This window comes from Podarcis vaucheri (assembly GCF_965113315.1).
Source record: "Podarcis vaucheri genome assembly, chromosome: 1".
NCBI lineage: Eukaryota > Metazoa > Chordata > Lepidosauria > Squamata > Lacertidae > Podarcis > Podarcis vaucheri.
The window spans coordinates 112,415,503-112,432,434 of record NC_138759.1 but is presented as its reverse complement, the minus strand read 5'-3'; the positions used below and the strand labels follow the sequence as shown (position 1 = coordinate 112,432,434).

Below are 16,932 nucleotides of genomic sequence, written 5' to 3'. Positions count from 1 at the left end.
CAAATGCTGATTATAAGTGTGTGTGTGAGTTTTAAAGCGCTTACTATCATATTTATTCTCTTAACAACGAGAATAGTCTTGTCTTTCCAATTTGTTTTTAAAAACATCATCCCCCCCAAAATTGGGCATCTTGTCTAAGATTTGGTACTTGGCAAGTAGAGGAATATTCTGGAAGTGGAAATTGCTTTCCTAAGGACCAAAGAGCATGAAGTTAACCTTTTACTCTTAAGTCTGTTTTTTGCCTTGGTTAGCCCCAAATCTGGGAACAATTCAGGGTACCCTACTAAAGGGGTCCAAGGTTTGGGTTCTGTCCGAAATCTCAGATGGGGGCCAACATGCCATAGGACATCCCTAAATGGCATCCTAGTGGGATTTCTCCATTAGATCGGCATAAATCCTTTCACCAGGATTAAGCCTGATGGTGATATCAGACAGCAATCAGGTTTGCTGTTACGGGACACAGACTCAATGGCCTATGCCAAATCCAGTTTACATCTGCTGTCAATAAAATTGTGGCCATTTTCATCCCAAGCTAGTCTTATGTCTTTCTTACTACGTTTACAGTGTTAGTTCCCACCCCACTCTCATTAACTGACCCACTGACAAATTTGCCCACTGACAAATTAATCTTAAGTCTGTTTCCGGCTTGGTTAGGAAAGTGATTTGAGCAGCTCTGCCTCCTGTTTGACCTTACTTTCCCTTTTATTTTCTCCCTCACTTAAGTCATTGTTTCTATTCTCTTCCCCCCGCCTCTCCTTAGTGACAGCTAAGGGAGAGTGGGAGCAAGCACTCATGTACCGGAGGCCCAAACCTGGGAACATAAGAGGCTGCAAAGTACCATAAGACCATTAGTTCATCTGGATCAGTATTGGAAGCAGCCCTCCAATATTTCAGACCGGGGTCTTTTCCAGCCCTATCTGGACATGTCAGGGATTCAAGTCCTACTGTACCATTAACTCTTAGAAACAAATGTATCCCTAATTTAAATAGCCAACGAAACATGGGAATAAACTAATCCAAACTGTGGTTCTGATGAAGCAATTGCAAGACCAAGGCCATTCTATAGAACATTTTTCAGTATCTATAGGGAACATTGGGTTTTGTTTAAATATGCTCTAGTTTTGTGAACTGGCCTTATGTATTTTCTACAGGCATTTATATGCTTACTCTTATTTCCTTGGTATTGGTGTTTAAGCAAGCACCTACGTGTTTTTCGAAGATAATCTATGCAGCCCATTGGGCACTGATCTATTTTTATGTTTCCTTGCATTATAGTTGGATAAACAGCCCAAATATGAGGCCAACCTGTACATGTATCTTTACTTCGTCATCTTCATCATTTTTGGTTCATTCTTCACGTTGAATCTTTTCATTGGTGTCATCATTGATAATTTCAACCAGCAAAAAAAGAAGATAAGTGTCCAGATTATTCATTTCTACTTCACACAGTGAGCTGTGTTTCACAGAAAATACAGTGGTACCTCGGGTTACATACGCTTCAGGTTACAGACTCCGCTAACCCAGAAATAGTACCTCGGGTTAAGAACTTTGCTTCAGGATGAGAACAGAAATCGTCCTCCGGCGGCGCGGCGGCAGCAGAGGCCCCATTAGCTAAAGTGGTGCTTCAGGTTAAGAACAGTTTCAGGTTAAGAACAGACCTCCGGAACGAATTAAGTACTTAACCTGAGGTACCACTGCAGTCAAAATGTCATAGTTGCATACCATTCAAGAACCAGCACTATGTTTTCTTACTGTCATAGGATTTGGAGGTGCTTATACAGTATGACTGGTGTGTTACTTAATTTACACCAATATTCAGTTTTCCGAATGGTCAGCTGAACTTTTTGTTACAGTGTAAAACCTGATTGGCAAGTTTGCAATGAGACATTTGCTCTTTTCCAGCATCTCTTACAAATGTATAAATGAGCGTAAACCATAAGGCAAATGGAGTTCCTGAGTGCACCTCACGTTATCCATTAGCAGCAACAAACACTGCTTTAGAACTTGACCAGGTTACTTGACTTTAGAAGGAATTAAGTAGGAAGGAAAAAGAGAGATAGAGTTGGGTGTCATCAGCATATTGGTGATCTCAAAACCCAGACATCCTCCCCCTGTGGTTTTGTGTACATACAGCTTGGGGAAGAAGATGGAACCCTGAGAGACACCATAGACCAAAGGCCAAGGTATCAAACAGGTGTCCCCTAGCACTTCCTTCTGAAGCTGCCCCTCCAAGAAAGTCCAGAATCACTGTAAAACTGTGTCTCCTATTCCCACCATAAGGTCTAGAAGGATAGCATGATGGTGGTATCGAAAGTCATAGAGAGGACCGCAGAACCAACAGGAACACACTCCCCATTGTCCTACATAGATCATCCATCCAGGTGACCAAGGCAGTCTCCATTTCATAACCATACCTGAAGCTTGACTGACTTGGCTGTAGATAATTTTCCTCATCCAGGAATACCTGGAGCTGAGGTGCCACAACTTACTCAAGCCCTTTGCCCCCAATTGGGCAGAGAGCTTCACATTCTGGTATGTATGGGGAGAAGGGATAGGAACTCCAAGCATCATGGCTCTGAAGTTGATTAGTTAGTTACAGATATATATGATTTTTTATGGATCTCGTTGTTCTCTATTCAGTCCTTCCCTCCCATAAACCACCACTATATTTTCTTTGGGAGCATCAGGGATTCCATTTCTTGAATAGAAGGAATTTCATTGGAACGAGTTTTTCTCTGACAGAAACTCTTTCCTTCTAAGGAAGCTGCTTCCATCTCAGGAAGAGGGAATATTTTGATCCAATCCAAACTGTTGATAGAATTACTATTCCTTCTGCTGGAGGTCAACTGATACAACAGCAGTGCAATTAAATCAACATTCTGCACTGTATGCAAGCTGTCAGTATCCTCTAATACAATTTGCAGTGACCTATGGAAGATGAAAATAAATTAAATTGAAACGTAAAGCGTATGTACCAAAAACCACCACTAAGCAAGTACCAGAAGTAATTCAATTCAAGAAGGAGTTAACTGAAGCCAATAAACGGCTTCTTTCGAGGATATTCCACCACTTAGGGAACAAAGGGTATTCATCAAATAATGATCCGCATCAAATATTTTCATTTTCCTCTTTAAAACAAACCCTACAGGAATGCAAAATAATGCCTACACTGGTAGACTGGGCAGGTGAATGTTGCAGGGTTAATCTTTATGGATGGAATTAAATGCTGATGTTCCATCTACATGAGCATATCAGCTTTTGAGACAGAATGATGCATCCCCCTTTCCTCCCATAGTCCGTTCTGGGAGTTCTTAGGCACTCCAGAGCCAATCTGAGGGGCACAGGGAGAGGGGCGGAAAGCCCATAGTGCAAGCAGAAGTCCTTACACAGAGTTTCCACACAGGGCTTGTTAGGTGAATCCTGCCCAAAGTTTTGTGGTTAAAATATACCCATGGAGAAGTCATGCACTTGCACATCTACTTGAAATAAATGGGGTTTAACCATTTATATATGTATTAAAAATGTGTCATAAAATATCAGAGTGGTGTACAACAATTAAACATAAAGCACTATTTTAAAAAGTCAAATAATCATTAAAGTGACCAGCTAATCAGTTTAAACAGGTGCAAAGGCCTACCAACATAAAAAAGTCTTCAAGAAATGCATGAAAGTCAAAAGTGAAGGGGCCTGCCATATCTCTAATGAAAGAGTGTTCCACAACATCTGGACAGTGACACTAAATTCCTGACTTCTGTTTGAAGTCAGTTGGGCCTCTGTAAGATGGGGAACAACAGGCAGCACTCCTGCAGATGCTCTCAGTGATGAAGCTGGGATATTAGGGCTCAGGGTCCTTAAGGTATCCTGGACCCAAGTTGTTCAGGGTTTTGTGTATTAATGCAAGAACCTTGGAATTTGAAGCTGGCCCATGACCACATGGGCAGTCAGTGCAGATGTTTTAGCAGATGTGTCACAAGCTGTCTGGCATCTGCTCCCATCAGCAGTTTAGCTTTTGTAGTTTTCACCTGCTGGAGCTTCCGGGGCAGCCCCACATAGAGCACATTGCAGTAATCCAGCCTCAAGGTTATCAATGCATGGAGTACAGTGACCAAGTGTGTATTCATGAGTCTAAAGTTATGGTTGTAACCAGTGGTTTTCTTTAATTCCTTTACTTAGGAGGACAAGACATTTTTCTTACAGAAGAACAGAAGAAATATTACAATGCAATGAAAAAGCTGGGGTCCAAGAAACCACAGAAACCGATACCCAGGCCAGCAGTAAGAATGTCTTGTATCTTTTTAAAAAAAACTAAAATTGCATTAATCAGGCAAAAGCTTTCATTGAAGTTTAAAAAGCAAGTCCACCGAGAAAAACAGCTTTCCCTTGCCCATGAAATGACACCACACCCTTTTGCTGTCTTACTTCTCTCTGTCTTGTTTCTGCAGAATAAATTCCAAGGCTTTGTTTTTGATTTCGTAACCAAGCAAGCCTTTGACATCGGGATCATGGTTCTCATCTGTCTCAACATGATCACCATGATGGTAGAAACAGATAACCAGGACCCCTCTGTGGAAGACACTTTGTACTGGATCAATGTGATTTTCATCATCCTTTTCACTGGGGAGTTTCTCCTGAAATTGATTGCACTCCGCTATTATTATTTCACTATTGGTTGGAATATATTTGATTTTGTGGTCGTCATTATCTCTATTATAGGTAAGAAATATTTGGGGCTGAAAGGATGGATATAAGTTAAGAAAAGGGTCAGCTAAAGAAATAATTTTGGAGATTTGTCATAAACTGTTGTAAATGCTGCTGGTACCCACTTAATTCCCTTTTTCTCCACTTGAGACTACAAAGTCTACATTGCAGCATGCATGGCGAATTGTTTTAACATTGTACATAGAGGTCTTTTATAAGTACTTGAGACTTTGTAGATGCAGGGGATTCAATTTAGTGGGGTCAGAAATTGTATGAAGAAAAACCTATGTCAACTCCTCTCATGATACTTCAGGGGCACCCAATGAAATTGATTGGCAGCAGGGTCAGAATGGGCAAAATAAAAACATTTCTTCATACAGATAACAATGAACTTTGTACCTGTCAGGTGCAGTGATAACCACCAGGTTAGGCAGCTTTCAAAAAGGAGTATTATTTCATAAATCACTATTATTTATATCCTACTTTTCAGGACATAAAACCTTCCAAGGTGGCTTACAAGGCCTTCCTTCCTCTGTTTGTGGAGGGGACTTTGAGCTCCTACTGGCAGAAATAGGGGACCATGTTTGTCTGTTCCCCTGCAGTTCCCCTGCCTTACAGATCTGAAGAGCAGATGTTCAGTGGCCACAGGGGAGAATTTCAGCAAAATTACCCATACCCCCTTCATCTAGCATGGACATCCTGTGAGCAGGATAGAATTTTTGAATCCATCCCATAGTATACACAGAGAAAATTAATGATCTCAGTGACGGCAGGAGCTGTAGACCTCCCAATGTCAGCCTAGCCTAGCATTCTCTCCTTGACCTTTCACAGGACAGTTGAGTCAGAAAATAACTACAATATGTGAACTAGAGCCAATTCCAGGTAAAAAACAAAACATGGGGATAGTGATTTGCCATTTCCACCTCACACTGAAGCCCCTGATTGAAAATGATGTGATTGTGTATTACATTAATGTGTAATATTATAAAATGGTTTGCCCTATTTTTTAAAACAGGTCTTTTCCTGTCCAAACTCATTGAAAAATACTTTGTGTCGCCCACCTTGTTCCGAGTGATCCGACTTGCCAGGATAGGTCGCATCCTGCGTCTCATCAAGGGTGCTAAAGGGATCCGCACTCTGCTTTTTGCCTTGATGATGTCTCTCCCTGCCTTGTTTAACATCGGCCTCCTCCTTTTCCTGGTCATGTTCATCTATGCTATATTTGGAATGTCCCAGTTTGCCTATGTGAAAAAGGAAGCTGGGGTTGATGACATGTTCAACTTTGAAACATTTGCCAACAGCATGATCTGCCTCTTTCAAATCACCACCTCTGGGGGCTGGGATCGCTTGCTGGCTCCCATTCTCAACAGCAATGCACCAGACTGTGACCCTGAAAAAGTCCACCCGGGAAGCACAACCAAAGGAGACTGCGGCAATCCTTCCGTTGGGATTTTCTTCTTTGTCAGCTACATTATCATCTCATTTCTGGTTGTAGTCAACATGTACATTGCTGTCATTCTGGAGAACTTCAGCGTTGCCACAGAAGAAAGCGCTGAGCCTTTAGGCGAAGATGATTTTGAGATGTTCTATGAGGTCTGGGAAAAGTTTGATCCGGATGCAACCCAATTTATAGAGTACTGCAAACTCTTTGATTTTGCAGCTTCTCTGGAGCCGCCTCTTTTAATACCAAAGCCAAACCACCTCCAGCTTATTGCAATGGATCTTCCCATCGTCAGCGGCGACAGAATTCACTGCCTTGACATCTTGTTTGCTTTCACGAAACGTGTCTTGGGCGAAAGTGATGAAATGGATGCTCTCCGTGTACAAATGGAAGATCGGTTTATGGCTGCCAACCCTTCCAAAGTCTCCTACGAACCCATTACAACTACTCTGAGGCGGAAACTGGAGCTGGAGTCCGCTAAAGTCATCCAGCGAGCCTACAGGCGGTACCGTGCCTCAAACCCGGTGCGTGAACCTTCATTCATATATGACAAAGGCAAAAACAAAATGGACGCTGATAAGTTGAGTTTGAACTTGCCCCTGGAAACGAGGAAGAGGAACTCCTCCACCACGTCACCACCTTCATATGACAGTGTGACAAAGCCAGACAAATACGAACAAGAAAAGTCAGAAAAAGAAGAAAAAAACAAAGATGACAAGGAGAGCAAAAAGTAAAAACGAAAGTGAGCGTGTGATCCTGTCTATAGCAAATTTGTTTACAGCATAAGGAAGTTACCACTGATAACTGATAGGGACTGTGCTGGAAGTTTATGCCAAACTGCCTGTTTCTACAGTTATCCAACATAGTACACTTGTGCACCCAAGGCCAGCGTTGAACATAAATAAGGCAATCGTCATCTTATTGTTGGCTGTATAGTAGGGTAGCAGACTTGTGAGGACAATGCTGTGCTTCAAACCAAGAGGCGCGGATGGAGATGGATGTGCAAAATAGCTACAAACTGTCAGGACACGTCCATAATTGTGTCTATCATAACAAAACAAAAAAAATACCCACCACTGCTGAAGTAATTGTATCCACTGTGTGCATCCCAGTCGCCACATGTGTCCTGTTTGACAAATTTCTCTTGGTGCCGCCATTTTTCTGTTTACAAATCACTGTTTAATTATATGTTGAGCAAAGGAGCGAGGTGCTCTCTCTCATATATTTGTTTACATGCATTCCCTCCCCCCCCCCCACCAACACACCACCCTTTATAACTTAGGATATGGATGTGATATTTTGGACTTCTACTCATTGTGGGTGTAGTCCAATACAAGCATTTAGCAGAAAACCCTGGGTCCGCTGCAAAGAGATGGCGTTCTAAAGAGGCATGTCGGGTAGGCGGAACAGTCAGAAGAAAGGAAGAAGTGTCAACATGGTTAAAGGATGTTGTTGTGTATGTGCCAGGTTCCGTTTAGATATTAAGTTAAGCATCGGCTGTGCTTGCATAGACATGGCATAGGGCTTCAAAATCAAACTGCCTTTGTAGATATGCAGAAAAGGACAAGTTTAGTTAAAAGTTACACCCCACACACCCACACACAATCCATGCAGTCCCCAAATTCTGGCTCAAGAACAAATAATGGCCACTGCTAAAAAAAATTAATTTTTGCCCCACGTTGGGCAAAAGATTCCTGCAGTGCAGGAGCTTGAACTAGGTGACCCTAATGGGTCGAGTCCAGCTCTACAATTTTGTGATTCTATGAAATAAATTCAAATCCTGATCTGGCCTACCTTAGTCTACTCCAGAGAGCTCCATTGTGAGAAAAGAAACAGGAGGGTGAACAATTCAAAATTCCAGCGTGAAAAGAAAAGCTGAGAGCGACTCCTCTGAACAACCGACAGGTGCTCAGCTCCTCAACACAAGGAATCAGAAGGGGCAGTGAGGAGGAAATGCAAGGCAGGAGAAAAGCCCAAGTGGAAAGCAGTAGCTGAGAATGGCATCAGCCAACACTTGGCAGGCTGGAGAGGAAGCACAAGCATCTTTGCAAAGGAAGGTCCAATCCAGGCAGAAGTGGCCTATGAAGTGGTTCTCCAGGGAGAGCCAGCAGCTGCTACAGGGGTGCAACCCTCACCCATAATCCCTGGGGGGAAACTTGAGGCATTGCGGCCAACACCATAAAGGCATGTGCTCTCTGATTTTGGTGGGGCTGCTAGACTGCAACTGTCCACTTCCATGGTGTTGGCTGTTATGCTTGCTGTTTCCTGGCACTTACAGCTGAGGATAGGAATTCACCCTTGCTCTGCAGAATTAACCAGTAATTCTGCCTACTGAACTGCTTCGCTGGCTGCTGCTCCTCCGCTTTGAAAGGAACCAGTGCATCTCACAGATAAGGCCATTGGCTTATTTAAATTGCCTGAAACTTGCTCAGTGCCCTTAAAGAGGTGAGATAGTAATATCGAAAGCCACCAGGCACTGTTTTCACCTGGTAGTTCTAAGGATCCCTCTGTCGCTTCCCCTTTCCAAAATCGTTTAGTTTGGTCAATTCCGAAAACTTCAATGGCTGCTCCTGAGAGATTCTCATGGTTTGGGCCTAGCATTCGCCAACTTGGTGCATTCCAGATGCTGTTGAACTGTGGCTCTCAGCATCGCTGACCATTGGCTGGGGTAGGCTAGTTGGGCCAATTCCCCTTCCTCCAGCTCTACTACAGTGGTACCTCGGGTTACATGCGCTTCAGGTTAAATACACTTCAGGTTACAGACTCTGCTAACCCAGAAATAGTGCTTCAGGGTAAGAACAGAAATCGTGCTCTGGCGGCGCGGCAGCTGTGGCAGACCACATTAGCTAAAGTGGTGCTTCAGGTTAAGAACAGACCTCCGGAATGAATTAAGTACTTAACCCGAGGTACCACTGTATTCTGATGTAATTTTGGTTTGTGTGTGCGCACATGCATGCACATTTATACTAGAGAGGGAATGCTGAGGTGATATTTTCCTTCTTCAGATGAAGAATGGTTCCAGGAATTGCTGTGAAATATGGTAAAGCCACATGGTAGATCAGAGTATGAAATTTCCACACTTCTCCTCCCTAAGGATAGAAGGATGCCATTGGCAGAATCAACCCAGAATACATATACATCCTATTCAGGCCTTTATCACAAGGCTTTAACATGTGAGGAGTGTTTAATGAGTGTGCTAGCTTTGTCCCCATTTTTCCCCACATGTTTAAATGCAACTGTCTGCGGTGGGGGAGCCTCCTATGCTGGTGGAAATTCTTGTACATTTTTGAACCCTGGTTTTCAAGGTTCTGAAATGTGTGTGAGCCTGCAGAAGGACAGGAGGCTTACTTTGTGAAAACCATTACCCCTGAACACCTGGAGAGTGATGGGTGTGGAGCTACCACACTCCCTTTTTCCACATGTTTAAGCCTCAGTTTGAATGCCTGAATAGGGCTATGCATATTCTAAAATATGGCATGGAATATGCTCTCCCCAGGTATGCACGTGCCTAGGTTCTATCTCAGAAACTAGGCACATGCATGCATAACATGATTGACCATGGCAAAATATAGGTGGAAGCTTGCTTTCAAAACTGCACTTAATATCTACACAGTCCATGTAGCTTATATTTGTCCAGTAGTCGTTTTGGTTAGATTTCTTTTTTTAAAAAAATATTCTTTAACTTACATTGATTTAACTTACAAAATTGATTTGGCAAAAACAAAAATGAAGTTTAATAATGGCACCATTAAAAGACTAACTGATTTACAAAGTGTTTCATTTCATTTTTATTTTTTATTTTTTTGGCATCACAAGAATCTTATGTGTATTTCCTGCAATAGACTAGCATGGCTTACTTGGTAAGTTAAAAGGTAAAGGTAAAGGTACCCCTGCCCGAACGGGCCAGTCTTGACAGACTGTGGGGTTTGTGCGCCCATCTCACATTTATTGGCCGGGGGCCAGCGCTGTCCGAGGACACTTCCGGGTCACGTGGCCAGCGTGACATCGCTGCTCTGGCGAGCCAGAGCCGCACACGGAACGCCGTTTACCTTCCCGCTGGTAAGCGGTACCTATTTATCTACTTGCACCCAGGGGTGCTTTCGAACTGCTAGGTGGGCAGGCGCTGGGACCGAACAGCGGGAGCGCACCCCGCCGCGGGGATTCGAACCGCCGACCTTTTGATCGGCAAGCCCTAGGCGTTGAGGCTTGGTAAGTTAGTTTACCCTGATTCTCTCTCACGTACACATAAGAGATTTGCATGTAGCCATGCTCTACTCTATAGCTCATGCATAGAGGGGGAAAATTGCTAATATCCAAAAAGAGAAGCCTAACATCAGGTTTCAGGGTTGCATCACTTCAGCTATTTGCAGATTGAAATGCCAGGATAAAGTTGCATTAGTGCAGCTAAAAATTTTGCTACACACTTTAGGGTAGTTGGGTGGATTTCCCCTCCCCTTCCTCTCCCCTCTTTTATCATGAAACATTGCATTTTAACCAGTACATTCCACAATTCATCCACTAAACTGGACCAGTTGGTAATTTTATACTTGCCTTATATTGCTATGCTTCGGACAAACGTAGCCAAGAATCCTAACCAAATGTTAAATCCCTCCAGGATATGAAATTGTAGCCAGGGGGAGCCACAAGCCAAGACAAAATTTGGCCTCCATTGTTCTGTAGTGCCCTGCACTGGAGGGAATATTCAAATATGTAGCTGCTTAGCTTTGTCCTGAAACAACCATATTCTTTCCTGTGCAAAACTGACTGTGTGTATCACTGCTTGCCCTTTTGAATAAATCCTTGGCTTTTGAAAAATAGCATTTGTTTATGAAAAAAAAAGAGAGAGGAATGATTGCCTTAACACAGGTAGCATTTACTGCAAGAAATGTGAGCCTTCTGTTTAGTGTGCAATCTTCCAGCAGCTGTTAACGTTCTTTTCTATGACATTATCAGCTGGATAATAAAGCAAGGGCTGTGTGTATTCTGTGCAAGTGTGGGTTTGTAGTGGAAGCATCCTCTCTGATACTGCGGTCAAAGCCAGGTGTTCTGAGGACCTCACCTTTTTCTCTCCCCACCCTTCTCTCTTGTTGAAAACCAAATAGTCCACTGGATTGTGGGGGTGCAACGGTTGTTGTGGATTTAATATGGCCAGAGAGTGGAGCTTCAGTGCCTTATTTGGCTGTCTCTTAGGTGATGCTTATTCCCTGCACCCCGGGTCTATAATATGAACCTGTTAGCTGATCGACAGATCTAGAGAACAGCTGTTTGCATATTTTCCAAAAGAAAAAGAAATGGTGAATCTGACTGTGTTTCTTCATCCCAGCATCCCTGGGTGTAACTTGCAACCTGCATGGCACCTTGGAGAGCCTTATCTATGAAGTTTGCTACCTCTTCCCAGGGTCCACAACAATGCAGACTTTATAGCTTTAACAGCAAGTCAGATTTTCTCTTCTCCCGCTCCTACCCAATGAAGAGTTCTGGAGAGCTTCCTTACTGTGATATTTTGGTTGGCCCAATAAAGGCATTGCCATACTGTGGAGTTTGTTTGTTTGTTTTCTTATGGGCCAACATGCCACATCTTTTGCTTTTTTGCTTTAAAACATTTTCATCAACAAGTGCCTGCAGTTAATCAGTTGGCAAATTTACTTTATTTTACTGTAATTTACAAATAATCTCCCAAAATGGAGATGGCAAGCACCGCCTTAGAAGAAGCTTTCCCCATTCACTGTCACACAGAAGGGAATGCCTCTCTTACAAACCACATACCTTGCAGGCCTCTTCTAAAAGCAAATGTATGTGTTTTGCTTTGGGCCTATTGCTTTAGTCACACGCAAATGTGATCACTTCATTACTTCACTAATAAAATTTACAGTTGGCTGAATATTTCTTTAATCAGGTGGCAGCCTTACCTGTATTCCTTACAGGTAATATAAACCAGGAGCTGGAGAACCTGTGACCCTCCAGATGTCAGTCGACAGCAACTCCCATCATCCCTGACTCTTGGCTATCCTGGCTGAGGCTGATGGCAGTTTGACAATATCTGGAGGCCCAGATATATAAGTTGTCATGCTTTGCCATTCCCTGCCTCTTTCCCTCTGTGCCTACTGCTTCTCCAGTCTTTTGCAAAAAGAAAAATCCCAAATCCTTCTAAAATACCCTTCTTTGAAGTGTGGTTGACATGTGCAAAGGCAATGAAGTTCTGCAGTATATACTGGTTACAGAATTTAGGTTTGATTTTGTGCAGCATCTAGAGCTGGTATAGACTACATACAGCCTTGCACAGGGCTTTCAGAAGAAGATTGTATTCTGGTACTCTTTCCTGTGTCCTAGCATAGGAAATCATGCATCAGTGGCAGAAATCAATCCATTGTAGAGACAAGAGTTTTGTTTTAAGTTAGCAACAACCTGATGCCGCTTAAAAGTGTCCTTTTTAATGACCGTCATGTGCTGCAAAATCGTTTCTATAAAGATGTGCTGTAAACAATTGCAATACTTTACATGTCTACTCAGAAGCAAGTCCCTTTTGTTTTCAGCTGGACATGCTCCTGTCTAAGTGTGGATGGCAGCCTTAATTGATTTAAGAATATACATTTATATAACGTTTTTATATTCTCAAAGTCACCTTGCTTTATGTTGCCAGTTTGCAGTTATAATAGGATTTGTGACTGCAATAATCACTTTCTAATTTATTTATTTATGTATGTATGTATGTATTAGAGCATTTGTTTTATATCACCACAGTACAACATTTAACAGGTGCAAACAAGTTTGACTTCTTCCTTACCCGTCCCCTTGTTACCTCTTCTTCAGTGGGTCATGTAAGGAGAAAAATTGAACAAAGTTGTAGATGAAATAATTTCACGTTACAAGGGGACCATGTTCACTTGCCTCTGAATCGCCTGATCTTTGTAACTGACAAAAAGAGTAAATGATTGGTTTTTTCCTCCTGACATTGCTTTGATCAGACATTTTGATCTTATAATTTATCAACTACTCCATCTGTTGCAGTATTTCTTCATAGATAACTCATTTTTTATCCGTGCTGTATTTGAACTGTCCTGCATGGAGCCCACAGTCTGTAATTTCATCTCCTCCTTCCACAAGAACAAAACAGTAATACTAGAATCAAATCGTTATCAGGACATTTTCTGTTTTGTTTTGTCGGTTTCTTACAGAGGGAAAAAGCGAAACTTACTCTTTTACTTTTGCTATTGACTAGTAATCTATATTGATGAACTGCATGTAGAAGACTATTTTAGCATAAATAACTATCAAACTACATTACTAACAAGCCAAAAGAATAAAGCTAATAATTTTTATCATAATGCAGATTCATTTTGTGTCTCTGTTGTCTTAAAATGTCATGAACAGTCATTGTCAGCTTGTTTTACATGGAGAAGATTAGATTCATTACCCACACAAATGCCATTACAAAGTTCCCCTGTCTTCAGTCATTGGATAGCCAATACTTTCCTAGGGCAGTGAATGTTCTCCTGAGCACTGTTTTCTTCCAGCTACTTTTCCCTCTTCCCCATCACTCCTATTCTCTTGCTAGTTCCTTCCTTCTTTCCCATTACTCTGCCCCTAAGCTCTTGACTTGCATCGTCCAAAAAAGGATGTTGGCAGCAACCCTGGCATATATTTCTGAGGAGCTGCCTTGATCCCAGGGAGTGGCTGGGAAAAGGCACAGGTCAAGGCCATGGCAGTTGTTAAACAACTTCCAATAGCTGAGCTGACTGAAAGCCACACTTGAGAAATGTCCTTGCAAGCCATTTGAGGCTGCCAAGCTTGCTCTGGCCATCCTAACAACAACAACAACAATTTATTATTTATACCAACAAAATATTAAAATACAGTAGTCCGTCAAACATTAAAAGCTTCCCTAAACAGGGCTGCCTCCAGATGTCTTCTAAAAGTCTGATAGTTGTTGTTCTCTTTGACATCTGCTGGGAGGGCATACCACAGTGCGGGTGCCACTACTGAGAAGGCCCTCTTCCTGGTTCCCTGTAACTTGGCTTCTCACAGTGAGGGAACCGCCAGAAGGCCCTCTGCGCTGGACCTCAGTGTCCAGGCAGAACAATGGGGGTGGAGATGCTCCTTCAGGTATACTGGACCGAGGCCGTTTAGGGCTTAAAGGTTAGCACCAACACTTTGAATTGTGTTTGGAAACGTACTGGGAGCCAATATACTTCTTTCAAGACCGGTGTTATGTGGTCTCTGTGGCCACTCCCAGTCACCAGTCTAGCTGCCGCATTCTGGATTAGTTGTAGTTTCCGGGTCACCTTCAAAGGTAGCCCCACATAGAGCGCATTGCAGTAATCCAAGCAGGAGATAACCAGAGTTAACCAAGCAGGAGATAACCACTCTGTCTGCAGGCAGATAGGGTCTCAGCGTCTGTACCAGATGAAGCTGGTAAACAGCTGCCCTGGACACAGAATTGACCTGCGCCTCCATGGACAACTGCAAGTCCAAAATGACTCTCAGGCTGCTCACCTGGTCCTTCAGGGGCACAGTTACCCCGTTCAGGACCAGGGAGTCCTGCATACCTACCCACCTCCTGTCCCCCCAAAACAGTACTTCTGTCTTGTCAGGATTCAGCCTCAATCTGTTAGCTGCCATCCACCCTCCAATCACCTCCAGACACTCACACAGGACCTTCACCACCTTCAAAGAGAGGTGGAGCTGGGTATCATCCGCATATTGATGAACAGCCAGCCCAAACCCCCTGATTATCTCCCCCAGCAGCTGCATGTAGATGTTGAAAAGCATGGGGGAGAGGACGGAACCCTGAAGCACCCCACAGGTGAGAGCTCAGGGGTCTGAACACTCATCCCCCACCACCACTTTCTGAACACGGCCCAGGAGGAAGGAGCAATCTATCGGTTGCTTTAATAATCCATATATAATGTTCTCACTAGAGAAATATAGGAATTTTGGACAAACTGTGGACTTTCTCGATGCCTGTCAAAGCTGAAGCATGGCGTTGGAGCACTGCACAGTTGCTAGAATTCTGTTAGCACAGGGTAATTTTATGCTACATCTTCCCTAAATGTTCCCACCACTGTTCCACCATATAACTCCACCTATGAACTGGATGCCAAAGAGCCCACTGACACACAAATTGGATTGCAAAACTCGTATTGTCGTTTGGGTTTGCTGCTTTAGAGTTCTGCTCACAAATACATTTCTAGATCAGAGAGAATTCTCCACCAGCCCTTCATACCTTCCTCAGTATGTTTCCACCCCTTTACTCACGTCACACTCCTTCTCTTCCAACTGCCTTTTACTGTTCTTTGATAGCTGACCACTGCTTCTCTTACCTGCCTGTTGCCTTGGGTGAAAAATCACATACAGCGTAGATGATGGAGGGGCAAAGCTGCATTCGCCGCCCAGAGTCCTTGTCACATCTCATGTGAGTGTTATCTTTCAAGATCATCAGTTTAGTGGCATCACCATGGCTGATTCCAGGTTGCAGCCTCCATACCATTGTTGATGTCTGCCTCTGACTCAGCACAATCCTAGACACTGATTTTCAGAGGCTACCTACAGTGGTGCCTCATGCCCATGGGGACTGGTAGGGCAGAAGGAAGGGAGTCCATCAGTAGGTGGTGCCAGAGCCGATGACCGGTGGAGCCAACTAATTCTGGTTTTGTTCCCATCCTCCTCCCTGCTGAAGGAGAGCAAAATTGAGATGGAGGAGGAAGGGTCAGGGCCACCTCAGTGTGATGGTTATAAGTAAGAAGGCAGTGTTGAGATTTCCATTCCACCTTAAGAAGCAGACGTGTGGAACTGTTGCGTGTCACATGTCTGTTTACATTCCAGCACAGCTTGCTGGGAACTTCCGTTGTGTGTATAGCTTTTGCTTTTCCCGTTCTTGCTGAGAAAGACGAAGAGAGAGCTGACATGTTTCTTTGTCCTAATTTATGATTAATAAATCTGTAGTTGTAGTATGCTTTCACAAGCCTCACGCCTATTCTGTGTGCTCAGTACAATCTGCTGATAGTGTGCTCTGGCTTTGAAGCTCAGGTCCCTGACTTATGTCAGAGCAGAGGCTAATGGTCTTCACAGCAGGATGACTGGAAGGTGACGGCCCAGCTGGGGCAAGCCAGCTGGCCTCCCACCCCTCTGCATGTTGACAGGCAGATGGGTGCGGGCTGACTGAAGGCCGACTAAGGTTGGTGGGGTGGTGCGCCACTCACCTTAAATGACCAGCCTCCACGCTGACATATTGTCTCACACCTAGGTGTCTGGGATGGGGGGAATTCCTAATATTATTTTGCATCTTGTTGAGATCTTCTTTGGAGCACGTTAGGCATTTTGCACATGAAGCTTTGTCTTTAATTGCTGGAGAGAAGATGCACGTTTTTTCCATGCGTCAGTGCAAAAGCAGACCACAATGTGCTAAAGTGGCAGTAAGTTGGGGTATTATATGCAAGCCGAGGGTTGTACCAGATAAAAATAACACAGAATACCTCTAAAAGCCAACCACCAAGGGCCCAGGTGTATTGGTTGTTGCATACCCTAGAAACAACTAAATTGCTCTCATTGCAGAATGCATCCAGGAAAAAAAATCATCTACCTCTGAAGTACATTAGGAGAAATCTCACCGTAGCAAAGACTGCAGTACAAGAAATAATAATGGCTGGCAAGCCTCTGCATTATTAACAACACGTTCAGGAGAGAAATGATGGGAGCACATTGCTGCTTTCCTTCTTTTAGCACACATCTTTATTGAAGTGATGCAGGTACCCTTTAAAAAAAAATCTCTCTCTCACACACACACACCTCTATTT

At 43.4% G+C, this 16,932-nt stretch overlaps 1 protein-coding gene across 1 annotated transcript in view; it reads left to right on the top strand.

The window, feature by feature from the left end:
- The window catches only part of LOC309540038 (sodium channel protein type 1 subunit alpha-like), a 46,914-nt gene extending 36,917 nt beyond the window's left edge, over positions 1 to 9,997 (top strand). The window contains exons 21-24 of the mRNA XM_082236625.1: positions 1,276 to 1,417; positions 4,174 to 4,274; positions 4,443 to 4,713; positions 5,714 to 9,997. Coding sequence (XP_082092751.1) covers positions 1,276 to 1,417; positions 4,174 to 4,274; positions 4,443 to 4,713; positions 5,714 to 6,873 — 1,674 coding nt within the window. The 3' untranslated portion in view covers positions 6,874 to 9,997. The remainder of the gene's footprint in view (positions 1 to 1,275; positions 1,418 to 4,173; positions 4,275 to 4,442; positions 4,714 to 5,713) is intronic.
- Positions 9,998 to 16,932: the final 6,935 nt, after the last annotated feature.